The sequence below is a fragment of the Ochotona princeps genome, chromosome 17 (genome assembly GCF_030435755.1).
Source record: "Ochotona princeps isolate mOchPri1 chromosome 17, mOchPri1.hap1, whole genome shotgun sequence".
Taxonomy (NCBI): domain Eukaryota; kingdom Metazoa; phylum Chordata; class Mammalia; order Lagomorpha; family Ochotonidae; genus Ochotona; species Ochotona princeps.
The window spans coordinates 31,541,936-31,568,314 of record NC_080848.1 but is presented as its reverse complement, the minus strand read 5'-3'; the positions used below and the strand labels follow the sequence as shown (position 1 = coordinate 31,568,314).

The 26,379-nt window shown below is 51.6% G+C and overlaps 1 protein-coding gene across 2 annotated transcripts; it reads left to right on the top strand.

Moving 5' to 3' along the window:
- The first annotated feature begins 355 nt into the window (after nt 1-355).
- On the top strand, nt 356-25,367 carry UNC45B (unc-45 myosin chaperone B). Of its 2 annotated transcripts, none has more exons than XM_058676045.1 (20): nt 356-651; nt 944-1,111; nt 1,560-1,596; nt 2,208-2,383; nt 4,288-4,377; nt 4,729-4,896; nt 5,554-5,722; nt 8,590-8,760; nt 8,913-9,084; nt 9,956-10,256; nt 11,956-12,050; nt 12,209-12,350; nt 13,501-13,641; nt 17,249-17,376; nt 18,108-18,174; nt 19,299-19,412; nt 20,695-20,810; nt 21,134-21,251; nt 22,818-22,973; nt 24,989-25,367. In XM_058676045.1, exons 2-20 carry the CDS (start codon nt 944-946, stop codon nt 25,247-25,249), a joined length of 2,790 nt encoding a protein of 929 aa, XP_058532028.1. In that variant the 5' UTR covers nt 356-651; the 3' UTR covers nt 25,250-25,367. The 2 variants fall into 2 exon arrangements, with proteins under 2 accessions (XP_058532028.1, XP_058532029.1); XM_058676046.1 differs by lacking the exon at nt 356-651 and adding an exon at nt 772-786.
- Nucleotides 25,368-26,379: the final 1,012 nt, after the last annotated feature.

Below are 26,379 nucleotides of genomic sequence, written 5' to 3'. Positions count from 1 at the left end.
GGGCCGCTGCGTAGCCTCCCCTCTCCTGAGTAGCGAGTCCTGGGGGCCTCACTGAAGAGCAAGGGTGGAGGGTGATGTTGAGGTGAAGTACCTTCTTCCCCCTACTCTGTTCCCCTCCCCTCCCCCCAGGGAGGCATTTCTGGAAGCCTCCAGTTGCTCCAGGAGCTGGGCAACTGCTCTGTCCCTCAGCCCCTCAGCTGTCACTCTGCACCCAAAATAGAAGCAGCTGGGGGCAGGGCCAAGAGGTTGTTGATCTGGGGTGGAGTGGAGAAGGGGCTTTAGGGCGGTGCCTGGGTGGCAGGCGGGGGAGTCCAATGGGAAGGCAGTATCCTGTCCCTTCTAGATCTTTCCTTCTTTCTTGGGGTGTGAGTGTGTGGCCACCACCCCCCCTCCTCAAGACCACTCCCGAGCTGTGCTCAGGAGCCACTGGGTCATCAGCCTCTCCATGTGGTCCTTGCTGTCCAGTGTGGAGTGGGGGAGGGCCTTGAGTATCAGTGACACACTCCAGGAGCACCTGCCCCTGTGGACAAATATGGTGTGGAGTCAGTGGCAGGCATGATAAAGCCTCCTGAGTGAGGGCTGCAGTGGCAGACTGGGCCTGGCCAGCTAGAGGTGCCAGCAGCATCGCAAGCAGGGGCAACCGCAGACAAGGTGAGCTGGGCCAGGGGTGGGTGGGCCTGAAGTGAGAGCACCAGCCCCGACCAAGAGGCTCAGAGGGACACGGGGACCTGAAGATCCCTCTGGACTTGGGCCAAGTTCTGAGCACACATCTCAGTATTTTTCTGGGTGAGAATTTGGGCATGAAGAGAGAGGATCCCTATTGGGTAGAATCTCGCCCCACTCCAGGTGGGGCGGGACCCAGGAGTTTGGACCTCAGGTCAAAATCCCGGCCCGGGGTCTGGAGTGAGGGGCTGGCCCGAAGGAGCTGCCTATGTTCCGGCAGATGGCAGAGGCAGAGGCCGTGAAGCTGAAGGAAGAAGGCAACCAGCACTTCCAGCTCCAGGACTACAAGGCGGCCACCAAGAGCTATAGCCAGGCCCTGAAGCTGACCAAGGACAAGGCCCTGCTGGCCACGCTCTACCGGAACCGGGCAGCCTGTGGTCTGAAAATGGTCTGGAGCTGAGTGGGTGGGGTGGCCAGGGTGGGCCGGCTGTGGGGAGGGAGGCAGCCCCTTAATCTGGTCACCATCCCAACTGTCCTTCATTGGAATCCTTCAGTAGGAACTCATCACACTGTGTCCCTGGAGAGACAGAAATCCATGCAGGTCTGCCTGAGGTTTGGCCGGTGCTTCCCATGGGTGTTTAGGGACTGCTGTAGGGACCCATATGCTGCAGACAAGCACTCAAGCCCAGAGGGTTTAACTCACCTGCCTGAGCTCTCCCAGGGGGTAGCAGAGCACCTGGGTCTGTGTGTGGCCAGAGACTGTCCACCCTGCACGTCCAGGCTCAGGTGCCTCTTGGGCCTCTGCTGGCCTGTGGCTTCTCTGTCCCCAACCCCAGCATCCTCTGGCTGCACCAGGCCTACACTGACTGGCTCTCTGGCTCCTTCCTGCGTTGCAGGAGAGCTACGTCCAGGCAGCTGCAGATGCCTCAAGAGGTGAGCAGCCTTACCCTTGCCTGACACCTTTGCCTCTGCATGGTCTATCTTGGGTTTGGAATGTTTTGGCGGAAGCCGGGGGGAGGAGTGGGTAGGAGTGGGAGGGGGGTGGAGAGGATGGGGGTACAGGAGAAACAAGTGAATTCAAAGGGGGAGGTAATCAGCTGGAGAAGGTTCTGGAAACACATCCTGTGGTCAGCAGTTGAAGGAAGTAGCAATTTTTTTTTTTTTTTTTTTTTTTTAAGCTCAGACAAAGCAACTCCCAGGTGGCCTGGAGCGAGGCCTGCATACCCTGGCCAGGCTGCCCCAAGGAAGGCGGGTTGGAGTTCATCTCAGGGCTTCCAGGGCTGGGCCTGGAATAAAAGGCCCAGCAACAGATAGGAAGAGGGACAGGCTTCTGACCAGGGCGGCCTGATGCTCACCTGATGGGTGAGCCCCTGGCTGGGATCCTGGAGCGGGGGTTAGAGCAGGTGTCCCTGGTAAAGGCAGAGTTGGCCAGAGAGTTGACTTGGGGGGCTGCCCTGCTGGCAGGAGCATTGTCCCTTGCAGTGGCCAGGTTGGGCAGGGCTGCAGCCTAGCACTCTGAGGCCCTTCCCATCTGTCCCTGGTAGCCATCGACATCAACTCCTCAGACATCAAGGCTCTGTACCGGCGATGCCAGGCGCTGGAGCACCTGGGGAAGCTGGACCAGGCCTTCAAGGACGTGCAACGCTGCGCCACCCTCGAGCCGCGGAACCAGAACTTCCAGGAGACGCTGAGGCGGCTCAATGGCAGCATTCAGGAGAAGGTGAGCCCAGCACCTTCCCCCGGAATCCCGGGTATCTTCCTCCAGACCCCTGGCTGTCTGCATTTCCAGCCCCAGTGAGGATGGTGAGGGTAGCGGGCCATCGGGGCAGAGGCACAGGAAGACCAGAGCTATAACTTGGGTCTTTTCACCTGCAAGTGGAGGCTTTGTAGGAAAAAAAAAATCATTCCTAGTATATCCATAATTCCATCCTCCTCTATCCTAACTGTCAGATGCTGCCTGGGAATTAAGGGATATTGATGAGGGACAGAGACAGAAGAAAGAGAAACTCTTTCTCTGTTTAAAAAAGTTTATTGGGCCTGGCACAATAGCATAGTGGTTAAAGTCCTCGCCTTGAACGCACCAGGATCCCATATGGGCGCCGGTTCTAATCCCAGTGCCCCTGCTTCCCATCCAGCTCCCTGCTTGTGGCCTGGGAAAGCAGTCGAGGATGGCCCAAAGCTTTGGGACCCTGCACCCGCATGGCAGACCTGGAAGAGGTGGCTTCTGATTGGCTCCAGCCATTGTGGCCACTTGGGGAGTGAATCATCGGACAGAAGTTCTTCCTCTCTGTCTCTCCTCCTCTCTGTATATCTGCGTTTCCAATAAAAATAAACAAATCTTTTAAAAGAAGAATTTTTAAAAGTTGATTGTGTGTAGTTTAAAGGCAGAGTTACAGTGGAAGAGAGACAGAGCGAAATCTTCCCCCGGTTGGTTCACTCATGTAGCTGCAATGGCTGGAGCTGAGCCAATCTGAAGTTAGGAGCCAGGAGCTTCTTCTGGATTTCCAGTGTGGTTACAGGGGCCTAATCACTCGGGCTGTCCTCCACTGCTTTCCCAGGCCACAAGCAGGGAGCTGGATGGGAAGCGGGGCAGCTGGGACTGAGCTGGTGCCCACAGTGGACTTTACCCATTCCATCACAGTGCTGGCCTCAAGATAAACTTTCTCCTAGGAAAAGGAGGGGTGAGGGAATGGGGAGATGCTGGGCCAGAGGTGAGGAGCTCGGAACCTTCTTCCTGGCCCAGCTTGTAACTTTCTGAGGAACCCCTGAGAAGAGTAGGAGGGTCCTCAGTCAGTAAGGCCTGTGCTTTGGTGCAGCCCCAAGGCAGGACCACGGCTCACTGTGCAGAGTACAGACTGGGGGGCTGAGGACATGCAGCTGAAAGGCAGATGGGTGGAGGGGTGAGTGGGTGCAGGAAAGACCTCTCCCCACCCCCATGGGAGTGTGGAGCAGCGCAGCAAAGCAGAGGGCAGGCAGGGAAGGAGCTGGCAGGTGCAGACCGTGAGTGTCTAGGACATTTGATGGAAGATGCAGCGCGGTGGTGCTGAGGAAGAGAGCATGAGGTCCCTGACCCCCAAACAAGTTAATGGGTTCTATTTACTCAAAGCCGTGTGTGGGAGCTGCTCTGGGTTCCTGAGTCTGGGGACATGTTTCTGACTCAGTTTGTCCGAATGTCTAATCTCTAGATGTCCACGAAGTTCTCAAACTGGGCTGCTGACCGGCAGCCCGGAGTGCCAATGGCTCCTTTACAATGTGATTTAGTGGTAAGATACAGAGCTGGTCCATTCTCTGGCCCACTCCCTAAATGCCTGTGGCTGGGCCAGGCTGAAGCCAGGAGCCAGGAATGCCATTCAGACTGCCCACCTGAGTGGCAGGAACCCAAGTACTTGAGCCGTTCCTGCTGCCTGCCATGGTCTGCACTGGCAGGAAGCTGAGTGGGTCTCTGGCCCGCCCATCTTAGGCGATGTGAGCTTCACCTGCTCACCACTCTGTCCCCAGCAACAGTCGTTTCAGCCAACGTGTGCTGGGATTGAGTTGCCCTCCTGAATATTGCGGAGGTGGACTCTATGTGGAACGGACCACAGTTGTGCGAGCTGACTCCTGCTCCACCTTCTCCCTCCACAGCTCCGCGTGCAGTTCTCCACAGACTCCAGGGTACAGACCATGTTTGAGATCCTCTTGGATGAGACCAGCGAAGTGGATAAGCGGGAAAAGGTGCGTGTGCAGTGCCCGCCAGCAGAGGGCGCGCCGCGCCCATCGGGTGGGGTCTCACCAATGCCCCTGGCCTTGGAAGACAGAGCCTGAGCTACTGGGAACCAGTGTCACCATGGGCCCAGGGTGCAGGGTCCCAAGGCTTTGGGCCGTCCTCGACTGCTTTCCCAGGTCACAAGCAGGGAGCTGGATGGAAAGTAGAGCAACTTGGACACAAACTGGCGCCCATATGGGATCCCAGTGTTTGCAAGAGGAGGATTAGCCAATTTAGCCATGGTGCTGGACCTTACTTGACCATCAAGTCCTGGGCAGCCAAGCCATCTCAGTGACCATATTGCCTCTTCCCTCCTCTAGGCTGCCAACAACCTGATTGTCTTAGGCCGTGAAGAAGCAGGGGCTGAGAGGATCTTCCAGAACAATGGAGTAGCCCTGCTGCTGCAGCTTCTGGACACCAAGAGGCCGGAGCTGGTGCTGGCTGCAGTGCGCACCCTGTCGGGCATGTGCAGTGGCCACCGAGCTAGGGTGAGAGCTGCGACCTGGCAGAGGCAGCCTAGAGAGCCCCCTCCTCGCTCCCCGGCCACAGCCTTGGTTGTGTGGTCCCTAGCTGAGTGGAGCAGACTCCTGTGTTTGGAAATAAATGTGGCTAAGCGAGGATACGGTCAGTGAAAGTGGTTTTGTGAGGAAGAACTGACTGCAAGCTTACAGCTTTTCATATTGAGTCTTTGAAGTTCAGTGCATATGAGGGAACTTCAAGACAATGCATGGACAGTAGAATTATGAGTCAGTTTTGCTGCAAAAAAAAAAGTGTCAAAAATCCATGCATACAAGAGGATCTCCAAAAATTCAATAGAAAATGTATAGTATGAGAAGTTTATGCATGGGCTTTGAAATATTCTGCACCAACATGCGCTTGTCTTGTAATTCTATTTTCAAAAGCTTTGTGAAGTGCTCTCCTGTTTCTTATCTCACCACATTCAGATGTGAGCTTGCAAATGCTCAGTGGCCCTGTGGGGAGTGGCTCCTGTGTGAGATGGCCCAGCTCTGCATCTGTGGAAGGGGCATGGCTTGGGTCATTCCCACCTACTGGGGGTGGAGCAGGGGTGGCTGTCGCCTCCTCCACTTGCATGGCACTGACAGGGAAGGGCAGAGCCACTGATGGTGACTTCTGTGGGTGTCCAGGCCACAGCAATTTTGCATGCAGTCCGCATAGACCGAATCTGCAACCTCATGTCCGTGGAGAACGAGGAGATGTCCCTGGCCGTCTGCAACTTGCTCCAGGCCATCATTGATGCCCTTTCCGGAGAGGACAAGCGGGAGCATCGAGGGAAGGAGGAGGCCCTGGTTCTAGGTAGGGGACGCCTTACAGGATTGGTTCTAGGGGGCCTCCCCCTCCCGCACCAATGTCAGACTGTGTGATCCCTGTCCCTGGAGGTGGGGCGGTTTTATTATTCTTTTGATTGCGAGATGTGGCAGCAGTACTCACTATGGCCAGAAGGTGGCAGCAACGCAACTGTTCACCCATCGCTGGGCACACAACGCGTGGCCCTAAAAAGAAACGGAGTTAATTGGATTCAAAGTTTCAGTTTTGCTGGGAAGAGTCCTGTGGTTGCAGGACACCGTGAATGTACTTAACGTCACTGTGATGTACACTGGATAATGGTTACAGTGGCAAAATTTTATGTTACCTGTGTTTTACTACAACTTGGAAACAGTCACAGAGACTTCTTGGAGAAACTGGAGGAAAATGCAGACCCATTTTAAGATGGAACAAAATCTGTGGTCACTCATTTAGACGCAGGTAACCTTCATGCTCGCTTTCTCTCTGTCCATAAAAGTATTTTTGAACAAAACTGGAGTTCTGGTAAACATAATTTTAAGCTTTTTTTTCCCCACTGAAGATTATATTAACATTGCATTGCAGTTTAATATTCCTCCAAAGTATTCCTTTAATTTTAAAAATGATTAACGTCACATACACACGTGTCTGGGTCTTCATGAACTTAGAGGCACTTGCAGCTGTTGGGGGCTCATGGAGGCTGGCCCACTCAAGAAAGTTTATTTTAAAGAATTCCAAAAGTATTTATTTGTATGCAGGTCTGATAATTTATCAGCTAGTTTTACATTATTGGAGATTTAGATGGATTCCAATGTGCATGTTTATATAAAAACATTCATTATCTGTTATTTGCACACATCTATGTTCACAGATACATCCATGTTGCATACATCTATATTGTGACTGTTTCCTTGGAACAAATCCTAGAAACAGGGCAAAGCTGTGGTCAAAGGCTATGAGAGAGTTCAGTTCCTCCTGCATGTCCCTTCCAACCCCTATCTGAGAGGGCTCATCCACCTGTATCCTCACCCAGGGATGATGGCAGTCCCCTTTCCTAATGGATTCTCAACAGATTCAGATACTGTCATCCTTAAAGATATCTTCCTATTCAGTAGATGCCAATTGTCTTTTTTTTTTTAAAGATTTATTTATTTTATTACAAAGTCAGATATACACAGAGGAGAGACAGAGGGGAAGATCTTCCGTCCAATGACTCACTCCCCAAGTGAGCTGCAACGGCCGGTGCGCGCCGATCCGAAGCCGGGAACCTGGAACCTCTTCCGGGTCTCCCACATGGGTGCAGTGTCCCAATGCATTGGGCCGTCCTCAACTGCTTTCCCAGGCCACAAGCAGGGAGCTGGATGGGAAGTGGAGCTGCCGGGATTAGAACCGGTGCCCATATGGGATCCCGGGTGCGTTCAAGGTGTGGACTTTAGCTGTTAGGCCATGCCGCCGGGCCCGCCAATTGTCTTTTAAACATTATTTTTAAAAGGTTAGTGAGGTTGATTGAATTTCTTTGTGTTCATGCATGTTAGCTGTTTGAGTTTACATGATTTCATACTGTCACCTGTGTTTTCTGCTGGGATAGCAACCTTGTCCCTGTTGGTTTCTAAGAGCTGTATATGAAAAAAACGAGCCTTCTGGAGTCCGGTGTTCTTAATGTGGCTCTGCCTTTACTGTTGTAGTGGTCAGTGAATCCCCCTTTTCTTTCTGAGCTAGAATTCTTGGAAGGTCCAAGGTGGTCTCATTTGGATGGCTGCTGGCTCACTGGAGATATTGACCAGGAAACCTTGAGTCCCCCCCCCCCCCACCTTGTGGCCTCTCTGGGAACCAGCTTGAATTTCTGCATAACAGAGTGACTGGACTTTAAATGCGTAATCCCACAGTGTGGGGGGGTGACCAGACCACTGCCAACATGGGAGGCGGCCATGGAAAACATGAAACCCAAAGGTGTGTCTTGCTTGGGGGCCACAGGACACAAGCTCCTGCAGTTTCCTTAGGCAGTGGTCAGTTCTTGGACATCTCTGCTACAAAATTCTGCCATATTTTGACTTCAAGCCCATCTCCTGGTGGCTGCTACCCAGTCCCCTCCCGGAGCCTTTCAGGCTGAGGCTCAGGTCTAGCCCCATGAGAACAAGCCACCATGCCCACCGTCTTCCCTTCTCCAGGTCCAGGTGGGCAGCCACATTCTTTGACCAGATATTCCTTTGACACGGTTGGATGATCTCTTTTTTGCCTGGCTGCGTTTGAGCTACATCCTAGAGCGCGAACACACACTTCTGGATCGGGGAGGTCAGACAGGGCAAAGTTGGGAGAAAGCATTTGTCTGCTTTGTAGAACCCGTCAGCAGGCAGGGAAGTCCTGCTGTCAGAGGCAAACTTGCATTCATCCTCCCAGCATGCCTGTGTGTGTGTGTGTGTGTGTGTGTGTGTGTGTGTGTGTGAGAGAGAGAGAGAGAGAGAGAGAGAGAGAGAGAACGCATGCGAGAGAGAGAGCTAGAGAGAGCAAGAGAGTCTTGTGACCAGTGTACATTCTTTCCAGAAACCATCGTATTAGGTCCATTTATTAAAAAAACTGCAGAAAGCATTTCTGGCTCTCTGGCAGCCGTGCCTGGGAGTGAGGAGCTTTCTAAGAACTGGAGCCATCCAAGCGTGGCATGGGCTGGCAGAGAATCCTGAGTTTGGGACAGCCCAGGCGGCCTTTGAAGACGTTGTCTAGGCATTTCCCTCCTTTGTAAGAGGGTGGGATGGGCAAGGCTGTAATTTCCTGGGAAATTCACATGCCTAGGAGGTTCCAGAGTGCTTCTCGAAGTTTCTGCCTTCCTGTATATCTGAGACTTTCTATTCCTATCTATTGACCTCTGTCCTCTTGATCCTCAGACACCAAGAAGGACCTGAAGCAGATCACCAGCCACCTGCTGGACATGCTGGTCAGTAAGAAGGTATCCGGCCAGGGCAGGGACCAGGCACTGAACCTGCTCAATAAGAACGTCCCCAGGAAGGACCTGGCCATTCATGACAATTCGCGCACCATCTATGTGGTGGACAATGGTGAGCAGGTGGTGGGGCTCCCCGAAACCTTTCAGGTAGGCACCATGCCGGGCCCCATTCCTGGACTCTTGCCCTCTGGGTAAACGCGGGGCTGCCAGTGGGAGGGCAGGGCCCACTGGACTCTCATCTTTCTTCCCCTGTCTACCCCGCAGGTCTTAGGAAGATTCTGAAGGTTGTGGGGCAGGTTCCAGACCTGCCGTCCTGCCTGCCCCTGACCGAGAACACCCGCATGTTGGCCTCTATCCTCATCAACAAACTGTACGACGACCTGCGCTGCGACCCGGAGCGGGATCACTTCCGCAAGATCTGCGAGGAGTACATCACGTGAGTCCTGGAGGCCTGGCGGCCAGCTGTTACCGCCAGTGGAACTGCAAGCAATGGTGACTTCACTTGATCTTAGCCAAAAGGCCGAGAAGCAATGGGCAATGGTGACTTTGGTGCAACGAACGGGGACTGGGGTGTGGCTGGATCCGATGTTTGTCATGAAGTTATGGTATAAGTTAGGGTCAAGACTAGGGTAGGGTCTAGGGCTGCAGCCACCTCTGAAGGCTTGGCTGGGACTGAAAGAAGTTTCCAAGGTGGCGCTCTCCCATGGCCAGCATATGGGTGCTGGCTGCCAGTGGGAGGGCTCGGTTCCACAGGCCACTGGATGTCCTTCCAGTGTGCTACCTCGGTTTCCCTTATAGTGAGGGGCAGTGTTTCTCATACTGAGTTCTAGAACCCAGCCTCAAAAGCTCCATACCACTATTGTACCACAGTCTATTCAGAAGCAAACTGTTAGGTCTAGCCTTCAGAAGAATTAGCTCCCACCATAAGAAGGGAGGTGTGTTAGCATTTCTGGATTTTGAAAAAAATTGTACTTATTTGAAAAACAGTTATTTAGAGAGAGAGAGAGACAAACAGGAAGATCTTCCATCCACTGGTTCACTCCTCAAATGCCTGTAGTGGCCAGGGAAGGAGCCGTCAACTTCTTCTGGGTCTCCCACAGGTTGCAGGGATGCACTCTCTTAAGCCATCTTCCACTGCTTTCCCAGGCACACTGGCAGGGAGCTGGACTGGAAGAGGAGTAGCCTGGCATCTGTATGTGTCAAAGATAGAGGCTTAGCCTACTACATCATGGAACCAGCCCCCAAATCTTAGACTTTTTCTACTCCCTTGGGCCAGTACTCTTCACAACCCTTGCTCTCTGTTTCAGGGGCAAGTTTGATCCCCAGGACATGGATAAGAACGTGAATGCCATTCAGACAGTGTCTGGGATCCTGCAGGGCCCCTTTGACCTGGGCAACCAGCTGCTGGGCCTCAAAGGTGTGATGGAGATGATGGTGGCGCTGTGTGGCTCGGAGCGCGAGGCGGATCAGCTGGTGGCTGTGGAGGCCCTTATCCACGCTTCCACCAAGCTCAGCCGCGCCACCTTCATCATCACCAATGGCGTGACACTGCTCAAAGAGATTTACAAGACCACCAAAAACGAGAAGATCAAGATCCGCACACTAGTGGTGCGTACACCTGCCACATCCCCACCCACCCAAGGCCAGGCCTAGGGCCAGGCACCCAGGAGGCTGAGATCCGTGAGACGTGTCTACCCTAAAGGAGACCACAACACTTCAGGGGACTCCTGACCATCCACAGCCTCTACTGGGGCAGTGAGGATCTGTGAACTGGCTCCAAAAAGTTTATGGAAAATGAGTATTAGGAAACAACTGTGGGTGGATTTCAAATGTTTTCCTCCAGAGTTTCCAAACAAGCCCTTTCAATTGCTCTTTCCATGAGCTTTTCGGAGTAGCTTTGCGTTTCAGAGCCTGCTGCTTCGCCCTGAGGTATTCAGCTCCACACTCACAAATCATGCAAATCCTGGTGATGTTTTGTACAGAAAGTAGTTTCAGAGTGAGCACCCAAACACCATTTTTAAAAAAGGATTTATTTATCCAAAACCAGAGAGCGACAGCAGAAAGATAGGAGAGAGATCTTCATTTTGCTCTTTCACTCTCAAAGGGTGACAACTTGGCCACTGCTGGGTCAGGCCAAAGCCAGGAGCCAGGAACTCCATCCAGGTCTTCCCCCTGGATGGCAGGGTCCTCAGTAGTTGGTTTACTGTCTGATGTTTTCTCAGGCACATTATCAGGGAGCTGGATTGGCAGTGGAGCCACCAGAACTCAAAATGGTCTCGGCTACGGGATGCCAGCCTCACAGTGGTGGCTGTTTTTCCTTTGTACACAGGTGGCGTGGCTTACTTCACAGCACCACAATGTTGGTGCCAGTTTGATTTCTTAATCCATTTCTCTGCAACATTATCATACCTCTTTGCTCTATCCATTTCCTTCCTGCTGAAATGATTTGCACTAGTATCTTCTTTTTCTTGTGAAATTATAGCAAAGATCTGAGTCATTGATCTCATTTTATGTTCATTTCAATCTTATTTTTTAATTTTTTTAAAGATTTATTTATTTATATTGGAAAGGTGGATATACAGAGAGGAGGAGAGACAGAGAGAAATATCTTCTGTCTGATAATTCATTCCCCAAGTGACCACAATGGCCGGTACTCACCGATCCAAAGCCAGGAGCCAGGAGCTCTTCTGGGTCTCTCACACGGGTGCAGGGTCCCAAGGCTTTGGGCCGTCCTTGACTGCTTTCTCAGGCCACAAGCAGGGAGCTGGATGGGAAGCAGGGCTGCCAGGATTAGAACCGGTGCCCATTATGGGATCCTGGCGCATTCAAGGTGAGGGCTTTTACCACTATGCTGTCGCGCTGGGCCCCATTTCAATCTTTTTAAAAGCTAATTTTATCTTCTGTCATACTTTTCTTCCTGTGGGAGGCGAATTTTTCCTTCCTAGGGTCCAATTTTTTCTGGATAAGATCTTATGCGTCTGGTTGTGTAACCTGCAGAATAGGTTTTCTCTGCAGATTTGTGTGCTGTGACAAGCTTTGCCACCGCAGTGTCAGATGTTGGCCATCTCTTACACTGATTCCTCAACACCCAAGAGGTCAAAATGGCAAGGAAATGAGGGCAGGGTAAAACCCACAGCTTCATGAGCTGGAGACACTGAAGACGGAGTCTGAGATGAGGTCACACCAGCAGGGCTCTGCAGTATGAGGACAAGGGGTGAAACCTTTCTGCCACAGGGAACAGTTTGAGGAGGGGGTTCGGGCTCACACCTGGGGTCTCTGATACTGCACGTGTCTCCCTTCCCTGCAGGGGCTCTGCAAGCTGGGCTCTGCAGGTGGCACTGACTATGGCCTCCGGCAGTTTGCTGAAGGGTCCACGGAGAAGCTGGCCAAGCAGTGTCGCAAGTAAGGGACTGATTTCTTCCCAGGGACCCACCCTTCCTCCTCTTGGGATTTCATGTGGGGTGGGCTGCAGTGGACGCCAGCTAGCCAGAGACCCCTCAGCTGTTGGCTGCTACCCTGGAACCCACCTGAGCCTGAATACCTTCCCTTCCTCTTTCCAGGTGGCTGTGCAACGCCTCCATAGATACGCGCACGCGGCGCTGGGCCGTGGAGGGTCTGGCTTACCTCACCCTGGATGCTGATGTGAAGGACGACTTTGTGCAGGACATCCCTGCCCTGCAGGCCATGTTTGAGCTGGCCAAGGCAAGTATGGACCTGACCTCCAAATTCAGGATTGGATTCCTGTGTCCTCACTCAGGCTCTGTCCTCTGCCCCTCATACAAACCTGGAGTGATGGTTCCCTCCTCCTTACCCTCATCTTACATGCCTATAAAACAGACATTGGACTCTTTGTGCCTTTTAGATTGTGGAAAGATGAACAAGAGGTTGGTATGGCCAGCCCTTGGCATCAGCAGTTCTGACCAATCACAGACAGAAAATTGTTCTATTTGGAGTGTGTCTGTGCTGCACATGAACAGACTGTGCGTCCTTGCATCCATTTGCATTATGCTGGGCATTGTAGGTGGTCAGAAGGTGAAACACTATGCTGTTTTACATGAGGGACTTGACTAGGAGCCGATTTAGAGTTCATCTCCATAGATGCTGCAGTGTGTTCCTGGGATCTTAAGGGTTGTAACACAGTCCTACCCCCCCGGGTCCCTCCCCTTCTTCCCAGTCCCTCTTAAATGCTTTTCTTCTGTTGCTGGGCCAGCTCCCTGGCTCTTTCGGAGAATTTTATTTCAGAGAGGTTGAGAAGGGCAGTTATAGAGAAGGAAAGAGAGAAAGCTCACGTTTGCTGATCCACTTCTTCAAAAGGCTGAGATGTCCGGGGCTGTGGCTGGACTGGACAAAGCTGGTCACTCAATCTGAGCTCACGTGTGGGTGGCAGGGACCCAAGTATTTGAGCCATCACCTGCTGCCGCCTCTCTCGGTGTGCATTAGCAGGAAGCTGGAATTGAAAGCAGAGGTGGGACTTGAACCCAGCACTCTGATATGGATATGGGCATCCTGGCCACCATCCTAAGTGGCTGTGCCACACACCTGCCCCTCCCTGGCTATTTTACACCAGGAAAGGGAGGACTGTGGGAAACATTTCCACCAGGGCCAGCTAGCAGGTTGTGTATGTGCTGTTCTATTTGGCTGGGCTTTTGAAAAAGACACGATTGAGGAGCTCTATGGGGAGACCCCTATCCTGGCTGGGTGTGCAGGAGCCGTTTCTTCCCATACTTCTTGCTCAGGGCCGGGTTCCCCTCCAGAGTTGATTGCTTTTCTCCAAGAAGAATCCTGCCAGCCTCTCTGTTCCCAAAGCCACAGGTTTTCTCTCAAGTGGCCTTCTCCCCACTCTGTGCCCTAGACCAGTGACAAGACCATCCTGTACTCAGTGGCCACCACCCTGGTGAACTGCACTAACAGCTACGATGTCAAGGAAGTCATCCCGGAGCTTGTGCAGCTGGCCAAGTTCTCCAAGCAACACGTACCTGAGGAGCACCCCAAGGTGGGCATGGGAGAGGGCAGGGACGGATGCCTATGCCTGCTTCAGAAGAGGTGGGGTGGAAAAAATAGTGACCCTGGTTATGGTGTGGGTGCCTTGTGGGTGATGTAGAGGAACATGCATATTCTTTGAAGATCATCATGGCAAGCTTCCCCACCAGGGGCTGCTAGTGTCTTTGTTTTACTTTTTAAAGTTTTGTTTTGTTTAAATTTAAAAGGTGGAATTAGAGAGAGGGAGGAGGGGGAGAGAGAGAGAGAGAGGAAAATCTTCCATTCTCTGGTTCATTTACCAAGTGGCTCAGCCAAACCAAAATCAGGGTTAGGCTCTTCTTTTGGGTCTCCCACATGATTGCAGGGGCCCAAGGATTTGAGCCATCTCCTACTGCCTTTCCAGGCACCTTAGCTGAGGGCTGAATTGGGATTGGAGCACCCAGGATTTGAACCAGCACCCATATGGGATGCCGGCATTATAGGTGGCAGCTTTACCCACTATGCCACAACACCACCCTGATGCTTACTTTATCTTACTCTAGGTGGGCTAGGGGACCAATGTTTTCATAGTTGGAGAACACAAATAAAGCCAGGATGTTGGTTTCATGGACATAACACAGCTTTATTTCATGTTTACAATATATACAGACTTGATTTCCTGAAAAATCTGGATTTGAAGACATGGGTGCTAGGTAGGAATAAAGAGAGGAGGAAGGGGCTGGTGCTATGGCTCAACTGGCTAACCCTATACCTACAAGAGTCAGGATCTCATATGGGCACTGGTTCATGTCCTGGTTGTTCTACTTCCCATCAGCTCCGTTCTTGTGGCTTGGAAAGAGGTAGAGGATAGACCAAAGCCTTGGAACCCTGCACCAGTGTGGGAGACCTGGAGGAAGCTCCTGGTTCCTAGCTTTGGATTGGCTCAGCTCTGGCTGTTGCGGTCTTTTGGGGAGTAAATCAACGGGAAGATCTTTCTTTTTTTCTCTTTCTCTGTATAAATCTGTCTTTTTAAAAAAGATTTATTCATTTTATTACAGCCAGATATACACAGAGGAGAGACAGAGAGGAAGATCTTCCGTCCGATGTTTCACTCCCCAAGTAAGCCGCAACGGGCCGATGCATGCCAATCCGAAGCCGGGAACCTGGAACCTCTTCCAGGTCTCCCACGCGGGTGCAGTGTCCCAATGCATTGGGCCGTTCTTAACTGCTTTCCCAGGCCACAAGCACAAGCAGAAAGCTGGATGGGAAGCAGGGCTGCCAGGATTGGAACCGGCACCCATATGGGATCCTGACACGTTTAAGGTGAGGAGGACTTATAGGTGCTAGGCCACCGCGCCGGGTCCATTATTTCTATTTTTTAAAAGTTTATTTTTATGGGCCCGGCGGCGTGGCCTAGTGGCTAAAGTCCTCGCCTTGAAAGCCCCAGGATCCCATATGGGCACCGGTTCTAATCCCGGCAGCTCCACTTCCCATCCAGCTCCCTGCTTGTGGCCTGGGAAAGCAGTCGAGGATGGCCCAAAGCCTTGGGACCCTGCACCTACATTGGGGAGAGGAAGTTCCTGGCTCCTGGCTCCTGGGTTTGGATCAGCTCAGCTCTGGCTATTGTGGTCACTTGGGGAGTGAATCATCGGATGAAAGATCTTCCTCTTTGTCTCTCCTCCTCTCTCTATATATATATATCTGAATTTGCAATAAAAATAAAATAAATCTTTTAAAAAATAGAAATAAAATGTGAGGAGGAAGTAGAGGGGTCAACATCAGCCCCATGACACTAATTTTCTCCTGGAGCCCTTCTGCCTGATTCCCTGCAAGTACAGATATGGCTTGTAAGTGATTTGCATATGAATCTATGCAGAATCCCCACAGTTAGCAGAATTATTTTGGTTCTTTTTTTTAAATAAAAGGATCAAAGTAATAGAACTATATTGCAGTACAGACAAAAAGGAAAGAAACACTTTCAATTCGGTCAGCACAGCAGGCATTTCATGTGCGGGCCCACCTACCGGAAGCTTTTATTTTCTTCTTTTTAATTTTTTCTTTTTTAGTTACAGTCAGTTTGTGGTGTCCCTTTGCGCCTGCTTTTGGAAGACCACTTAGTGTGTCTTTTACATCATCTCAGTCTCAGAGATGTTTTACCCAGGTGGGAGAGGATGGAGTGTTCGGTTGCCGCTCCGAGGTTCCAGCGTGGCTCTGAGATGGTCCCAGTTTGCCAACTTCTTCCCAAGATCTATTCAATGTGCATTATTGGGTGTGACCTTGCTCCCTGGGGCTGACTTTGAGTGTCTGGCAAAACCTCATCCCTCACTGAGTCAGCTCCATCTGCTTCCCCTCTCGCCCCTGCCTGTATCACTCCTGTGCCGACCTTCTACGAGAAAAGCAATGCACAGATCATCTGGTGTTCTCTGTGGTTGCTTATTAATTTTTTGGAATTTTATTTATTTGCTTGAAAGAGAGAGGTTCCATCTGCTGCTTCGTGCTCCACATGCTTGCAACAGCTGAACCAGGCCAAGTTGAATTAGGAGCCAGGAACTCCATAGATGGCAGGGACTCAAGGACTTGTGAGCCATCACCTACTGCTTCAAAGGCACACTGGAACCTGGATGGCAAATGGAGAAGCCGGGACTTGCCCAAGCACTCTAATATCAGATGTGGCTGTCCCCAAGTCGCAGTTTAACGTCTCACGTCACAGCGCTCACCCTGGATGACTTTTCTCTGATTTCACTCCTCTGTGAGTGGCTCTTTGGGATTGAGTTTCCTGTGGGACCAGCGCCTTGGGCTTGGTACTAGGAGAAGGGATGGCAGGGAGGAGAAGGCCTCTGCTGTTCCCAGCAGCGGGCAGGCCCTGCCACTCCCCTCCCAGGCAGCTGCTCACACGTTCACATGCGTGAGTTTCTGCTTGTTGTTGGCATATCTTGCCATAGGTGTGTTCTAAAACAACACAAGTGTTTTTCTCAGGACTCGGGAGGGCAAATGTCCTCCAAACAGCGTCACTGGAGGGCACCTCTGCCCCTGGCTTGTGATCTTGGATCCTGCCAACTTTTTATTTTTTTCATTTTTAATTTTTTTAAGAATTATTTATTTTAAAGGCAGAATGACACACAAGAGAGAAAGACAAAGAGAGATATTCGATCTGGTGGTTCCATCCTCAAATGGCCACAGTGACCAGAGCTGGGCCAAGCTAATGCCAGGAGTCTGGAAGTCCATGCAAGTTTCCCACATGGGTGGCAGGAGCCCAAACACTTGCTGTTTTCTCAGGCACATTAGCAGGAAGCTGGATTGGAAATGAAATAGCTGAGACTCAAACCAGAGCTCATGTGCAGTGCCAGTGCAGGTGGCAGTACCACCTGCCCACACCAGTGCCAGGTGTCGCTCTTATAAAGACCCTAATGATTCTCCTGGGCCCACCCAGATAAGACAGGATTCTGTCCTGCTTTTCCACTGCTTAAACTGCTCATCTTCCGTGAAGTCCCTTTGAGCATGTAGCGTCTTACATTCTCAGGCTCCACGAAACATCCTTGGGGGCTGTTATTCAACCTGCAGACTTGTGCCATCTTTATTTCCTATACAGTTGGACCTGGTGCCCTAGCCCCTTCTCCACTGCCACTTTTTTGTCTCCCTAGGACAAGAAGGACTTCATAGATATGCGGGTGAAGCGTCTCCTGAAGGCAGGTGTCATCTCCGCTCTGGCCTGCATGGTGAAGGCTGACAGTGCCATCCTCACTGACCAGACCAAGGAGTTGCTAGCCAGGTGCACCTGAAGGCCTGGGCCTGGGCCTGGGGCTAGGGGTGGAGGGGAGGGAGAAGAGGAAGCTGGGTATGGGAATTGTAATGGTGGGGGATAGTTGGCATGGCAGATCATTTATGTCAGCAGGCAAGAGATTGTTACATTTGGTTATTATTCTCAGTGTTTGAAGGCACAGTGTGCATGCCTAGTAGGAGAGGGGGACAAGGTCACCGTCACGTGTAACGTTGGAGTGCCCCCATGGGGGAAGCACAGAGTTGGGGAGCACAGGCACGGGAATCCCCTTGGCTGGAGTGGAGGTGACACTTCAACAGAGCCTTCCAGAAGGAAAAGGAGCCACACAAGTACAGAGAAAGGAAAGGTTTCAGGCGGGGGGCAGCATCCGAGAAGATAGGCAGCCTGTAGGGAACATGAAGGACCTGGAGTTCTCCTGCAGCATCTGTGGAGTGGGAAGTGCACCGAGAGGGTGGTGTGTGATGAGAGCAGAGAGGCCAGGGCACACAGGTGAGGGTAGACAGCAAGGAGCCTTCTGACGTCTCTCAACTGGTAGGGGATGGCTCTGTAGCCTGCCTGGCCTTGCCTCTCCCCAGCCACCTACATCCATGGCTGCGTCTCTCCCAGACTGCTCATTCTGGGGCAAGGCTGTGCATGGGAGGGTTGATTTGGCTCCCACTAGTGGGCTTGTTGACGCCTGGGAGGGAGTGCTGGTACATCCCATGTTCTCCTGGCCCCTGTAGGGTGTTCTTGGCACTGTGTGATAACCCGAAGGACCGCGGGACCATTGTGGCTCAAGGTGGTGGCAAGGTAATGGGGGGCAGAGACATTATCCTTGCCATTCCAGAAGGGGCTGTGCTGTTGGAGGAGCACTTGTATGTGTGTGTGTGTGCACATGTGAGTGTATGTGTAATGTGAATTATGAGTACATCTGCCTGCACTTCCTTGTCTGACCCCCACCCCATTCCAACCTCCTGGAAATCATTTCCCATTTGTCTGTGTTGTCTGTGCCATGGCCCCAGATCAATTTCTGCTTGGTTTTTAAGGTGTTCTGTGGGATTTCTTTTGACTCTTGTTTATCTTACTTGCCACTGGAAAGAAGTTGATGCAGACCTACAGACTGTGGGCCTTTCAGCCAAAGACTTTTTGGCTCTTCCCCCTTTGAGCTGTGTAACCTTGGGAACATTATTTCATTTCCCCCAGTGACTATCTCCTCTCCTCTTAGCACTGTGTGACAACCCGAAGGATCAGGGAGGGAAAAAACTCACACACTCATTTTGCTGAATCTCCCAAGGACTGAAGAAAATGCAGATATATTTTTTAAAAGTATGTTTTCATCTACTCAAAAGAGAAAGCGGTATCTTTTATGAGCTGATTCACTCTTCAAATGCCTGAAATAACCAGGGCTGGACCAGGCCAAAGCCAGGTGCCAGAAGCTCCATCCGGGTTGTCCATGTAGGTGACAGGTACTTGCGTACTTGAGCCATCACCTGCTGTCTGCCAGATGCAGCAGCAGGAAGCTGGATCAGAAGTGGGATACCTGGGACTTGAACTGGTGTTCTGACATGGAATGTGGATATCCCAAGTAGTGGCTTACCTTGCTATACCACAACCCCGTCCTTTCTCTCTATTCACTCAGAGTAGGAGCTCAGTAAATGGCTGTTGCCATGATTTGTTTTGGACAGAAGGTGAAAGCTCAGTTTACTGATGATCTTTCCAGAGGCTGAAGGGGCATGTGGATGGAGGTGGCAGTATGGGGAAAGATCTTTGTGTCTTGGAAACCAGGGGAGTGTCTGTGATGAACTGTTTCATGGTTTCCTATGAGATCCAGGGCTGACGGTGCTGCAGTCCTCCTGGCCCTCTGATAGCCCCAGGAGTTTGCCCAGAGGGTGCTGGGGGTCCGCGGCTAGGTGCTGATGTTGCTGTTTTTGCAGGCCCTGATCCCCCTGGCTCTGGAGGGCACAGATGTGGGCAAGGTGAAGGCAGCCCATGCGCTGGCCAAGATCGCCGCTGTCTCCAATCCGGATATTGCCTTTCCTGGAGAGCGGGTGAGTGTTGGGTGAATGGGGTGGGGCAGTGAGAGGGGTCCTAGGGGTGTTTTCCTCATCACCCATTCTGGGAGAAGGGAATGGAATGTCAGCGAATTGGAGGCATCTGAATTACAACCAGATGACAAACAGGACCATCCTTCTAGAAACTCCATTCTATTATGTACACAGTGAAGGAGATAATCCTGCTTCTTAGGATTAAATCAAATCGCATACAGGGTGGGTGGTGCAGCGGTTAAGTCATCTTTTGGGATGCCTGTATCCCTGTTGACATGCCTGGTTTATGTCCTGGTTACTCCACTTCTGAACTCGCCTCCTGCTAATGCACAGCCTGAGAGGCAGCAGGGTGTTGTGGGGTGCGAGCGAGATCACACCAGACAAGTTCAGGGTGTATTAAGGAACTTTATTAACCAAGCTTGGTGATAACAGGGCCCACTAGAAATGAGCAAATAACAAGTCCATATGGCAATCCAGTTTGAATCAAAACATGGAGAGGAACAAATGGTCATTACCCTCAAGTCCATCCATTAAACCGAAGACCTATGTCCCAGCTTCCCCAGCAATACAAGTTATCCTAAGAGGCATACAGCGAACAATCTGGGCACACTTCCAAAGCTGTGGACATTCACCTTTCCCTGGCTTCTCTGTCCACATTCCATTGTTGCTAGGTCTCACCCCTCCTGGAACTCTTTGAAAGTGCACAAACTAGAAATACAAAGCATCTTAGCATTAACATCTTTACTGTCCCGTCCAAGCAGTGAACAGAGGGTGAGGAATACAGACACAGGGGCCATGCTCAGGGGAGCCAGAGAGCAAGCAGGTTCTGGGGAGGCCAAGAGTCAGAGTGCCAGAGTGATGGAAGCATGCGACCAAGAGGGAGAGCCCCTCCCTACCTTGGGAATTAAGGGGGCTTGGAAGGCGTGTAATTATGCAACAATGCAATACGGCCCCCTCTCAGGTTCCAGATGATAGGTGGGCAGAAAGGAATATGTAGGTGACGGTGGGTGAGTGTTTTCCCACCTCATGGCCCTTAACTAGCTGTCTACCCCACAACACTTGGGAGATCCAGATGGAATTCCTGACTCCTGGTTTCAACCTGACCCAGCCATGGCTGTTGCTAATTCTAGTTCTCTGTGTACATGTGTACGTCTTTCATTTAAAAAAAAAATTTAAAAAGGAAAATAAAGAAAGCTGGACATCTCTAGATGTAAGGGAGCTGGGGGACATTGGGGGACATGTCCTCACGTGACCCACTCCTGGTACTGCCTGCCCCACTCCCCAGGTGTATGAGGTGGTACGGCCCCTTGTGAGCCTCCTGGACACGCAGAGGGATGGCCTTCAGAACTACGAGGCGCTGCTGGGCCTCACCAACCTCTCTGGGCGGAGCGACAAGCTGCGGTGAGTGGGCTGGGTTCTAGGGGAGCCGCGGGGCAGAGAGGCATCCCGTGGGGGGTTTTGCAGGGGAAATTCCACACACTTGGTGTGCTGAAGCTGCTGTCCCTGGAGGACATGGCCGGAGGCAGTGGCGGGACAGCAGGGCGAGGGATGTGGCCGATCCCAAGCCAAAGGCCAAAGCCCAAGACACAGCTTCCTATGATGGTTTACGAAAGTGCCCAGGGGCTGGGTAGGGATAGCGGGATCGTGGCCCTTGGGTGGCCCCCAATACAAATGCTCACCACAAAGGACTCAGGCACTGTCTTTCTCCACCCCTCCCACCTCAGGCAGAAGATCTTTAAGGAGAAGGCCATGGCAGACATCGAGAACTACATGTTTGAAAATCATGACCAGCTGAGGCAGGCGGCCACTGAGTGCATGTGTAACATGGTGGTCCACAAGGAGGTGAGGGCAGGGCCTCGGGTGGGGGAGGGGAGAGCTCAGGGCATGGGTGGGTCAGGCGAAAGTCCCCGGGGTAAGACTGAGTGGTTTTTGTTTTTAAAGTTGTTTGTTTCTTTTCATTTGAGAGGTAGAAACACACATAGATAAAGAGAGAAAGGCCTCTCCCACTGTCTTTTTAACTCCCTCCTGCTGATATTCCTCCCATAGTTAAGACTGGACAGGGCCACAGACTGGAGCTGGAAGCTCCACTGGGGGTCTCCCACATGAGTGCCAGGGACCCAAGTCCTTGAGCCATTTGCTACTGCTTCCCAGGGTGCACATGAACTGGAAGCTGGGACTGAGAGTAGGGCCAGGCCTGCAGCACAGGCTCTCCAATATGCGGTGCAGACACCCCAGGTAGTACCTTAAGAACTAAGCCCAGTACCCATGCTAAGGTACTGTTCTGACTGGAGAACTCAGAGTGCCCCGAATCTTTCCTAGATTGTAGCTCCCTCTCTGTCAGGGTCCTGCGAGAAATATGTGCATGAAGGACAAAATGCTAAGTAATTTTCTGAGCTGGGGCCTTGACCTTCAAGTCTGGACAGGATGAGGTGGGAGAGACTTAGCCTTAATAACCTGATAGCAAAGTGAGTGATGAGACCAGGGTCACTCAGAGGGCATGTGGGTGGACCACTGGGGTTTACAGAAGCTCCACATACTGAGAAGATGAAAAAACACTTAAGTGCAATTTTAGCGTATTTTTAATGCTAACATGTAATGAATGATTCTTGTTTCCATAGAAATTACAATGCAACATGACCATGATCATGATAAGGTTCATAAAAGCAAAATGCTCTGAACATGCTGTACACCTCATGGTCAATAGCAGGGGAAGTTTCTGTTATCCGATGAATGCCTTTTTCCTGACTCTAGTCAGAGACCAAGCCAGATCTGAGACCCTATATGCACCTAAGAGCCAGACCAGAGGTGTTCCCAGGCCCTCATATAAGAGGTGCTGGAGTGAGACACTGCCTGTGACCCCTCAGTACTGAAACCTGGGAGCTGCTCACTGTCTGAAAGGGAAACTGGCCCCGTATGGCAGGTTTAAGTCACGGGAGCTGGGGTGGCGCTGACCACTGCCACCCTGCTGTTGCTCAGATGGCTAGTGCTCCCCCTGGTGGAGGTGGAAAAGCAACTCTCTAACTCAAGTCAATAACCCAGGGTGCCCTACTGCCCTGGGCACCTGTGCTTTCAGAGCCCACAGTTGTTTTATGATGAATCTTAATGCCCTGTCTAGCATGGGAAAAACAGCCCAGTTTCTCCTTCTGGAAGTCAGGCCGGCTTCTTTACCCTGGCATCGATAACTAAAGGCAAGAGGTGGTGTAACACACGATGTGGAGAGGCGCTTATTATTATTATTGCTATTTGCCTTTTACCTGTAGGCGTTTGTAGCCCTTTCACTTTCACCAATCCAAGAAGGCTTCCTGGGTCCGAGAATATCATTAGCATTTTGCCTTCCTTAGTAAGGGCAGGTTGGGGGGATGGACACTTTTTTTTTCTTCTCCAAGAAGATGTACTTGCTTCCTACAGGTCCAGGAGAGGTTCCTGGCAGATGGGAACGACCGGTTAAAGCTGGTGGTGCTGCTCTGCGGGGAGGATGATGACAAAGTGCAGAACGCAGCAGCGGGGGCCCTGGCCATGCTGACAGCGGCCCATAAGAAACTGTGCATCAAGATGACCCAAGTGGTAAGAGCGGGCTCTGGGGATGGGGAGTGGACGGGTGGACTCTGGGGGCCTGCCCCTGTAGCTTGCTGCCACCCCGAGCATCTCTTCTTACATCCTAAAGAAAGGGAAGTCTGTACCTCCTGGTTCCTTAGGTTCATTAGTTGGACATTTTTAAAAAAAGATTTAAACGTTTTTATTGGAAAGTCAGATATACAGAGAAGAGGAGAGACAGAGAGGAAGATCTTCCGTTCACTGATTCACTCCCCAAGCGGCCGCATAGCTGGAGCTGAGCTGATGTGAAACCAGGAGCCAGGAGCTTCTTCCAGGTCTCCCATTTGGGTGCAGGGTTCCAATGCATTGGGTCATCCTTGACTGCTTTCCCAGGCCACAAGCAGGGAGCTGGAAGGAAAGTGGAGCTGCTGGGATTAGAACTGGCACCATGCCAGGGTCCTGGGCATTGCTTTTAAAAAAATTATGTAGTTTATTTGAGACATGGAAACACAAGAAAAGGAGGAAGAGCAGATAAAACTGCTCACTGGTTTACCCCCCAAATGCCCATAAGAGTGCCTGGTAACGGCTAATGCTGGAAGCCAGGTCTCCCATGTGGGTGGTGTGGATCCAATGACTTGAGCCATCACTGCTGCCTTCCAGGGTCAGCGTTAGCAGGAAGCTGGAATCAGGAGCAGGGCCAGTTCTCAAGCCAGGCTCTCTGATGCGGGCCCAGGGCATCTTAACCCCCAGGCTGCATGCCAGCCTCCTTCCTGGACATTCTGACTCAGTTGTTTGGCACTGAGCTCCTTCTGGTCTGGAGGCGACACTCTGAAGCCACTGCAGGAATTGTCTCTGCAGTAGGATCCATGATCAGATAACTAACTCCCAGGAGCAGGTCTGCACAGCTCAAACTCTTGGTCTGGATTTTGTCTGTCATTGGGTTTCTGTCACCTCTTCCCTTGAGCCTCCCAGCGATGATGTACCCATCACCAGTCACCTCTCAGCAGTGGAAACTTTCCCAGGATCCTACTGCAACCAACTGGACTTTAGTTTCCTTTTCTTGGGGAAGGAGACAAAAGTCTGCTTTAGGAGCTCAGAAGCCAAGAACGTGCCTTTTCTGCCCTGTGTCTGGCTCCCCATCTGAGAGCAAAGCGTGCAGGAAGCAGTCTCTGCTGACAGCTGAGGACTAGGGGGAGGGTAACAAGGACCAGGAAGTCCTAGAGGAAAATCCTGTGTCGGTGTCCTGAGCCATCACTCCTGTCCACGTCCACTTGCTGGGCACCACTGTGCTCTGCTCCCTTGCTAAGCTGGGCGCCATCTATGGCTCCTCTCATGAACTCATCAGCGTAGAGGCCAGACTAGAAGGTGATGCTTGAGGCTCCTGATGCATAGAGGGTCAACCGTCTGGCTGAAGTCATTGGTTAGCAGGTGGCTGAGCTGGGCCTGAACACAGTTCTCTCTAATTCCAAAACCCAGGCCAACGGCCGTTTCTCGCTGCTGCCCCATGTGTGTCCATTAAAGGAAATGGGAGTCAGCTTCTTGGTGCCATTCTGGCTTCCTGTCTGTTTCCTACGCGTGATCAGAGTGGCCTATATATAGCCCTGTCTTCCCATGCACAGTACTGGGCAGCCTCACAAGAGGGTGTGGAAGAGATGGGAGGAGTGGAGGAGAGGACCACCCTCGACTTCTGGGCTGATTGTGGTTAGAGTGAGGGCTGGCAGAGAGCTTGCCTGGGTGCCTGAGTTCCTGGCGGAAGGCCATCTGGGTAGGCAGAGACAAACGTTACCCTGTGCCCAGGGTGAGACACTTCTTTTGTGAACAACCTGCTTCCCCATTCTTCTCAGGCATGCAGTGGGCCTGTCCCTTAGCTTCTCAAGCTGCTTCAATAATAAATAAATGATCTGCTATTTCTGGATGTGAGGCCGTATCTACGTTACTTAGCTAAGGACGCAGATGATGACTGCTCTTTGTCTTGTCCCTGACTCTTCCCTCACTGTATCTCTCCACTGACTCCTCTAAGCCCCCACACTATTTCCCCTCTGCAGACCACCCAGTGGTTGGAGATCCTGCAGCGGCTTTGCCTGCATGACCGGCTGTCAGTCCAACACCGGGGCCTGGTCATTGCCTACAACCTGCTGGCGGCCGACGCGGAGCTGGCCAAGAAACTGGTGGAGAGTGAGCTGCTGGAGATCCTGACCGTGGTGGGCAAACAGGAGCCGGATGAGAAGAAGGCGGCAGTGGTCCAGATGGCTCGGGAATGTCTCATCAAGTGCATGGATTACGGCTTCATTAAACCAGTGTCTTAGGGCCTGCAGAGGGCGCTGCTGCTGTACTGAGCTGGCCACCTGAGCAGTTCAGTTCCCTTAGAGATCGTAGTCATGGCAGTGAAGTCTCATTAAAGAAGATCATTCCCTGGGTTGTGAATCTTCCTCTCTGTCCTGGGAAGGTTTGGGTGTTTCACCAATTCTCTGGCTCGTGTGTGTGTGTGTGTGTGCACTTTGCCATGTTCCAGAAATTTCCAGAATAACTCTGACCCGTGATTAGAATTCTTTTTGTACCATTTCGAAGGCCAGGACAATGGGCTGAAGTCCTCTGTGTTTCGGGAAGTGGATGTACAGCTAGGTAGGGACTGACCGGTGTGTGGATGAGCAGGTCAGAGCTGTTGTATTTGCATGCTGATCTGTGCTGGCTTGCATGTCTGTGCTCTTCCAAACTGTTGGAATCCTACTGTGTAAACCTGCACTTTCATGCAGTACACTGTGCCGGCCTCATGTCCGTCCCTAGCACTCAGCAAGGATGGAAAAACAGTTTATGTTCAGCAGTGTGACATGATTTTTGCAGTTTGCTTGAGCAAACATGAATAAAACCAACTCAGAGCAATTGAAGCAAAAGGTAAATAATTTACCAGCTTATTTGCTTTGCCCAGCTGGGGAGAGGTCTGAGGTTGTAAGACCCAGGATTTAAATTTGAGAGCAGAAAGAGAGTGTGAGTGCTCACCTTCTAACCTACCCCTTAAATATCCACAAGAGCCTGGAACTCAATTCAGGTGTTGTCTATGGGTAGTAAGGACCCAGTTCCCTGAGCTGTCACCTGCATTAGGAGGAAGCCGGAATCTCCAGCTGGAGCCAGGGATCAACCCAAGCACCTTGATGTGGGACATGGATGGGCCGAAGATCCACTTCCCTGGTTTTATTTTTTCTAGAAAAGAGAAACACAGGACTGTGTGGGAATTGACTTGCTGTTTCATTTAAAAACATGTATTAATGTTTATTGGAAAGGCACATTTACAGAGAAGGAGAAATAGATCTTCCATCCCCTGGTTCACTCCCCAAATGGCTCCAATGACCAGGGCTGAGTCAATCCAGGAGCTTCTTCTGGGCTGCCCACGTGGGTGCAGGGTCCCAAGGACTTGGACCAATCTCTACTGTTTTCGCAA

What these genes read in the sequence shown, in the direction of transcription:
- UNC45B (XM_058676045.1), top strand. Translation starts at nt 944, where the DNA reads ATGGCAGAGGCAGAGGCCGTGAAGCTGAAGGAAGAAGGCAACCAGCAC. An exon ending in ATGGCAGCATTCAGGAGAAG is followed by an intron (nt 2,384 to 4,287) that starts GTGAGCCCAGCA and finishes CTCCCTCCACAG; the next exon opens with CTCCGCGTGCAGTTCTCCAC. An exon ending in GCATCAAGATGACCCAAGTG is followed by an intron (nt 22,974 to 24,988) that starts GTAAGAGCGGGC and finishes TCCCCTCTGCAG; the next exon opens with ACCACCCAGTGGTTGGAGAT.